The 7,647-nt window shown below is 41.3% G+C and overlaps 2 protein-coding genes across 2 annotated transcripts; both read right to left on the bottom strand.

Annotated features, from left to right (window-relative positions):
• Nucleotides 1-411: 411 nt before the first annotated feature.
• LOC131254152 (germin-like protein 9-3) lies at nucleotides 412-2,166 on the bottom strand. The gene is made up of 2 exons (XM_058255179.1): nucleotides 2,115-2,166; nucleotides 412-965 (listed from the first exon to the last, which is right to left on the bottom strand). Exons 1-2 carry the CDS (start codon nucleotides 2,164-2,166, stop codon nucleotides 412-414), a joined length of 606 nt encoding a protein of 201 aa, XP_058111162.1.
• Nucleotides 2,167-6,371: 4,205 nt separating this feature from the next.
• LOC131248074 (germin-like protein 9-3) lies at nucleotides 6,372-6,998 on the bottom strand. Its single transcript, XM_058248126.1, has one exon. The coding sequence runs from the start codon at nucleotides 6,996-6,998 to the stop codon at nucleotides 6,372-6,374; it is 627 nt and encodes a 208-aa protein (XP_058104109.1).
• Nucleotides 6,999-7,647: the final 649 nt, after the last annotated feature.

The following is a 7,647-nucleotide window of genomic DNA, read 5'->3' as shown; positions in this document are numbered from 1 at the left end:
ACATACAGCTGAAAACTGACCACCAACAATAATAGTTTTTTAGATGAATACTCTTGAGTTACTGTGGTTTGGTTACGCTGATTGAGAAGCGGATTCTTCTCGTGGTGTGAAATTCTTCTTTCTTTACAGCATCTACGGCTGGCCCCACCAGGTGTACAATAATCCAATAATGTGGCTGTGTGTGCCCCATTCAGTGCTTGGCACGACTGGATCGACGAGTGTGAATTGTCACTCACACAAAATGATAAAAAAATGCTCCAAATTCAAACACAAAAAATAGGCATAGATTGACAAAGAAATTTGAATAACAAACAATCAATGTTCCAATACAATGAACATAAATAAAAAGAAAATCGATGGGGATTATTATCTTCTCATTCAAAACAACATACGATCTAAATCTTCAAATCTTTAAGCCTTGGGTGCAAGTCCAGCCTCGATCTTTTGAACTGTGGCGTCATCAGTCTTGAAAGATTTCGCAAGGATGACATTGTCGATGCCTGTGGCGAAGACAGTGCCAGGAACTGACACCGTACCAGCATTCGCACTCCCAAAGCCCGAGATGGCAAGTGCTGGATCTTTACCATCACTATTGTATTGGTAGTGCACGAGTCCCTTAGGGAATACAAACATGTCGCCCACCTGGAGGGTCTGAGTGTAGAGTTTGTTAGCTGTGTCGACAAACCCCACCTCCAGAGACCCTTGCAAGAGAAGTAGGAGCTCGGCAGAGCGGGGGTGGGTGTGAGGTGGGTTCACTGACCCGGACGGGTATTGTAGAACTGCAAACGAGACGCTCTGACCATTGAGGGCTGGGAACTCGGCCATGCTTGCTTTCGTGACCTTAAATGTTGTGGGTGGGTCTGCATCTACAAGTACCCGAAAGCCAGTGTAGGTAAAGAAGTTGTTGTCTACTATGGTAAGATTTGCGGGGATCAAGAAGTCGGAAATAATATCCGGGTCGCCAGCTTTTGACGTTTGGGCAATGGCTAGGATTAGTACCACTAGGAAGGAGCCATGCTTGAGTGCGTCGAAGGCCATGGTACACGATGTTGGTATTTATGTTTTAATACAAATCTAATGTAAATGGGATTTATAACCTACTTAGGACTTGTTTTTGGGTTCTTTCTGTTTGGATGAGTAGCAATCATAGTACAAAATGGTATTTATAGGAAGGTTTAGAAGATTACGAAGAGATTTTCTATTTTGCAGGCCTATGTAAGCCGGCAACAATCGATGGAAATTAGAAGATTATCTGTGCCTTGCTCATGTCTCTTTCAGGCCAATGTTACTTACGAAGATATGCTGGAGCCTGTAAGGTGAGAAGGGAAAGCTATGTCCTTCAATAGTTCTCCTTGATTTTATCATTTCTAAGTTTGAGAAATGCTCCAGTGTTCTCAGTGCACAATAAGTTGTAATACTCCTAGTTGCATCTGGCGACTTGGACGGTTCAATTGATTGATCTGAACTATCTATCAAGTTCAGAATATATTTTATGAGCCACTACGCAAAAACTATCGATCTGAACAATCTATGATGGCCCAATATATAAACTGATCATGTTGTTGTTTAGACTTATTTTTGTGTAAATGGTCTTGACCGTCCATATTAAAGGCTAATGATCCGATTATAACGATAGTTTTATAGATTGGTGTAATATATGTATGATATTCTATGAATCATGTGTTTGGACCCAATGTCTAGTCTTTAGATCCATCGATTGGATTATCTAATGTCCCAATGCAACTAGGAGCACCGTAACTTACAGTCCGCTGAGAGGCGGCAAACGGTTAGGGTCAGCCCTAGTCTAACCCGTGTACTCAACATGCAAAGAATTTTTGCCCGAACATTACCCATGGCCCATTTGATTTTGGCACGATCCTACTTTTTAGGCCTGATCACCATGTTAAATCTAGTGTCTCAAATGATGCAATGTGGCGGGAAGATCTCAATGAAAGGTAAATAAAAGATTGATTGACTTCTCTGATTTGGACCAAAATTTGAAAAGTTATGAGTAGTCTAAAAAAGGTAGATTCGGTTCTCTGTTATCATGCAACATGTGTCACACATCTTACTCATGTGGTAGAGTTGACTACTCACCTTGGTGATCTCATAACTAATAATGGCTAACAACTGAAATACGACTATGGTTAGTGACTTATGTGCCATGGCATCAAACATAAAAAACCCTCATGGCCAAAACCACTTGTGAAACTGATGTAGAGCCGGTTGTAGACACTTTCATGCCCAGGATGGATCAGAGAAGGCTCAATCGAAGGCAGAAGTCATCAAGACCGTCAGAACCTTAAATCAGGCATATCTTGCGACGTACCATATACGATTTTGGGGTAGGACGAGCTACTTTAGCTAACCAAAGCTAGGTTGCCCATGCCAAATTTGCGAGATTCCATCAAATAGACGGTCGAATTTCATGTTTATTTTCGTTTTTACTATTTTTAGTAAGTTTTAGTTTGATTATAATTCTTCATCCATTGGGCTTTAGGAGTTGTGTCCAACATGAAAAGCGTTTAGAAAAATTAGGAGAATAACGTGGTTAAGCCATAGAGGACACTTACTATAAATATAAATTTACTATTTATAGTAAGTTACGAATTTTAAGGAGTTTTAGTTATAGTTTAATTCCTAAACTTCTTCTAAGTCTTGGTATTCCTATTTAAAGGGTTGTAGACTCGTTTATTGATGACTATTAAGTTTCTTTCATATATTTTAAAATTATTTCTATTTTTTTTTCTCGTGAATTCGAGAAGTCTCTATGAGGAGTCTAAAGAAGCTCTGTGGATTCGAAGTAGTTATCCTTGAGGAAGATGGTGATCGACCTCATCGCGTTCATACCTGCATCAGAAACTATAAAGCAACATAAGGGTAACGCTAAGTTGGCCGATGTCCATGGCACACAACACATGTTCAAGCTGAGAAAAGGATAACGATCATCTGTATGTGGCATCCTATAGAGAAATCTCACTTGTGTCAGGATGTGTGTACACGACAAACAACTAACACATAGCATTGCATAATAGGCCACAATCGTTTAAGGCCATAAATTTATTTCCACATTAGCAAAGGTGAAGAGTGATTACAAAGATCTCTCTACCCATTGTCTAAAATTTCTATAAATATGAGGAAAATTGAAGTCCTTCGAGCTCTCGCCAACCCAAAATAACACAACTCTACAACGCAACGTTGCTTATCCTAGTTTATCTCTTAGCTTAGCTCTTAATGTAATCCAACCTGTCTACGCTACTACGTTGGGCTAGCTTTAGCTCAGGAGTATTATAATTCCCTTCACCTATGCCTACATCACTAGACCAAGGAAGACATTTTGCTTTTTCTTTTTAGTGTAATTCCCTTCATCTATGGCTAAGGGCCTGTTTGTCAATAATGAAAAAAATCATAGAATGTGAAACCATGAAAGTTTTTTGCATTAAATGATGTTTGTTAGAGCGAAACTTGGAAAGTGCACCGTGATTTTTTTCAGTGAGGGAGGTCTGGCTTAATAATGAATACGGAATGCGTTCCACAAATCCTTCTTAAAAAAGTTTTCTCCCAAATTTATGTCTTAGATCCACACTATCCATCAACTTTTTATAATAATTCTAGAGCATGAGCCCAAAAAATGAGGCTTGACCAAAGCTCAAGTGGACCACACCTTAGAAAGCAACATGAATGGAACGACTACCATTGAAACCTTCCAAGGCTCCACTATTAGGTTTATTTGCCATTTGACCTCATCATGAGGTCACACATACCTGGATGAAGGGAAAACACAAATATCAGCCTGTTCGGAGACTTCTCCAACCCCAAGAAGTTTTTAATGGTAAGCGCCCAATTCTCACTATTTCCTGTAGCGTGGCCCACTTGAGTTTTGGATCCACCTCATTTTTGGTTTCTTGTCCTAAAATGAGCTTGCAAAATGAATAGACAGGGTAGATTTCCCAAAAACATCATTGTGGGCCCCACCTTATATTAATAGGAAATCTGCATTGGATTGCGTAGTGGAACACATCATCGACCTGATGTCACCAAGTTATGTGAGCCCCATCATGATGTATGTGTTATATCAAAACCATCCATCCATTTTGTGAGATCATTTTATTGCATGAGACCAACGAAGAGGCATATCCAAATATCTAGTGGACCACACCATAAGAAAATAATGGTGATTGAATGCTCACCATTAAAAACTTCCTACGACCCACTATAATGTTCATTTACCATCCAACCTATTGATTAGATCACAAAGACCTGGATGAAGGGAAACCACAAATATCAACTTGATCATAGCCTTCTGTGGGGCCAAGAAGTTTTCAACGATAGGCACCCAATTCCCACTATTTGATATAATGTGGCCCACTTGAGCCTCAGATCTACCTCATTTTTGGTCTGATGCCCTAAAATAGTATGAAAAATGGATGGATGGTGTGCAGAAAAGATATATGTCATGGTATGTAAGGCCCGTAACCTAGTCCGTACCATTCATTAGGATTCCACGGTTCTTCCGGTCGAATTCCGACGACCCACGACTCGTAGATAACATTTGCGTGTGACCCTGAGTCGCACCCTGTCAACCCGAGTCGACTCGAACAGAAACTTATACCCTAGCAACCACACCATCGCCGGGGTTCCAACACCACGTCCTGCGCGCCGATGCGATACCTAGGCCAGGAGTTGTGGGCCCATGTATATTCTGAAGAAACGTCGCGTGTTGCGAATTCTAAGAGAATTTCTACCATCTATCACATCAATCAATCAATCACAAGTCAAGTACACAACCCATCCCTCTCTTACACAAGCCTTACCCAAAGTCAACTCTCTCTCTCTCTCTCTCTCTCTCTCCACCCATCCCTCCCTCATCCAAAATTCAACAAGCCCATACCCTCCATGTCATTCTTCTTACAACATCCATCCCTCCCATCCCATCTCTCATACAACACCCTCTCCTCTCTCATTTCTCTCTTCACTCTCAAGCAACTAAGGGAGGTGACTGTCCAAGCTTTCTAAGAGAGAACCCAAGTGTGGCTCACTCCCTATCACCCAATCTCCCATTCTAGCCATCCATACTTCATCATCCTCCATCAAAATCAAAGCCAAGAAGCTAAGGAAGCCAATGGACTAAGAAAGAGTGATATAAATGGGTGATCTTAGGATTTTCATCGTTGATTTCTATTTGTGGGCCCACTTATGGTGGGACCCACTTGATGTATGCATTGTATTGAGTATAGGGAGGGCCTATAGTGGCGGGGTCCCTCCCCTTCACACGTCTCTCTCTCTCTCTCTCTCTCTCTCTCTCTCTCTCTCTCTCTCTTTCCTATTACGGCCCACCTTGAAGGATGGATTAGATCCATGCCATGGATGGTGAAAATCCCACCATGATGTATTATCCACATCGTCCTTCCTGAACGGCCTGGATGAAGTAAAAACACAAGTATCAATTTGATCCAAGTGGTGGGCCACGCTAATGTGGACCCACCATGATTTATTTATTATATCCGCACCGTCCAGATTGCCGGACGGTGGGTTACACCATGGTGCATGTGTTTTATGAACGCTGTCCATCTGTTTCATCCAGACCGTCCAGCAATCAAGTAGCTGGTAATCTTAGCTATAATTTAAGTCTACGCTCGTATTATGGATTCAATTCTTCATTTGAAAAAGTGTCTTACAGCTGTTCTTCGCGAGCGACTGTAAGAATCCATTTCTTATTTTACTTTATCTGTATTGAAAAGTCCTTTTGCATGGAATGTAAATGTGTAACCCATCATCAAGGATGAATATCACCCTCTGAATATTTTCTGATCCTTTTGACACATTGAGCGAGTGGCTATATAGGTGATTGATCTCATCATATATCGGTCATACACTGTATGTTTGCCTATCTTAGCACTTGGGGTCATAGTTGTTCGGTTTGAATTGAGCCGCAAATCTAATTCTGGAATGCCTGCATACATGCAGCAGAAAACTGACCACCAACAATAATAGTTTTTTAGAGGAATACTCTTGAGTTACTGTGGTTTGGTTACGCTGATTGAGAAGCAGATTCTTCTCGTGGTGTGAAATTCTTCTTTCTTTACAGCATCTACGGCTGGCCCCACCAGGTGTACAATAATCCAATAATGTGGCTGTGTGTCCCCCATTCAGTGCCTGGCACGACTGGATCGACAAGTGTGAATTGTCACTCACACAAAATGATAAAAAAATGCTCCAAATTCAAACACAAAAAAATAGGCATGGATTGACAAAGAAATTTGAATAACAAACAATCAATGTTCCAATACAATGAACATAAATAAAAAGAAAATCGATGGGGATTATTATCTTCTCATTCAAAACAACGTACGATCTAAATCTTCAAATCTTTAAGCCTTGGGTGCAATTCCAGCCTCGATCTTTTGAACTGTGGCATCATCAGTCTTGAAAGATTTCGCAAGGATGACATTGTCGATGCCTGTGGCGAAGACAGTGCCAGGAACTGACACCGTACCAGCATTCGCACTCCCAAAGCCCGAGATGGCAAGTGCTGGATCTTTACCATCACTATTGTATTGGTAGTGCACGAGTCCCTTAGGGAATACAAACATGTCGCCCACCTGGAGGGTCTGAGTGTAGAGTTTGTTAGCTGTGTCGACAAACCCCACCTCCAGAGACCCTTGCAAGAGAAGTAGGAGCTCGGCAGAACGGGGGTGGGTGTGAGGTGGGTTCACTGACCCGGACGGGTATTGTAGAACTGCAAACGAGACGCTCTGACCATTGAGGGCTGGGAACTCGGCCATGCTTGCTTTCGTGACCTTAAATGTTGTGGGTGGGTCTGCATCTACAAGTACCCGAAAGCCAGTGTAGGTAAAGAAGTTGTTGTCTACTATGGTAAGATTTGTGGGGATCAAGAAGTCGGAAATAATATCCGGGTCGCCAGCTTTTGACGTTTGGGCAATGGCTAGGATTAGTACCACTAGGAAGGAGCCATGCTTAAGTGTGTGAAAGGCCATGGTAGACAATGTTGGTATTTGTATTTTAATACAAATCTAATGCAAATGGGATTTATAACCTACTCAGAACTTGTCTTCTGGTTGTTTCGGTTTGGATGAGTAGCAATCCTATTACAAAAGTTATTTATAGGAAGGATTAGAGGGTTATGAAGAGATTTTCTGTTTTGCAGGCCAGTGTAGGCCGGCAACAATCAATGGAAATTAGAAGATTATCTGAGGTTTTCTTGTGTCTCTTTCAGAGCAATGTTGAGTAGGCAGATATGCTGAAGCTTGTTAAGTTGAGAAGGGAAATGCTGGGTTCTTTTGTGGTTCTCCTTGATTTTATCATTTTCTAAGTTTGAGAAATGCTCCACTAGTGTTCTCAGAGAACTACAAGTTATAATACTCCTAATTGCATCTGACCACTTGGTCGGTCTAATTGATCCATCTGAACTGTCTATCAATTCCAGAACATATTTTATGAGCTACTGTGCAAAAAATTGCAATGGTCAGCTGAGCTATTCTTGCCATGGTTTGTCCTTATTTTCGTAGCCATGCTTTTTCCAGTCCTTGGAGGGGATGGTTACAATTGCGGAACAAAAGTGATTCATGATGGACCCAAAATCTAGATTGATCAAATTGTTGTTTGGACCTATATATTTTTGTGTAA

Source organism: Magnolia sinica, chromosome 1 (assembly GCF_029962835.1).
Source record: "Magnolia sinica isolate HGM2019 chromosome 1, MsV1, whole genome shotgun sequence".
In the NCBI taxonomy this organism is placed as follows: Eukaryota; Viridiplantae; Streptophyta; class Magnoliopsida; order Magnoliales; family Magnoliaceae; genus Magnolia; species Magnolia sinica.
The sequence above is the reverse complement of the archived record's forward strand: the minus strand, read 5'-3'. Positions and strand labels throughout refer to the sequence as shown.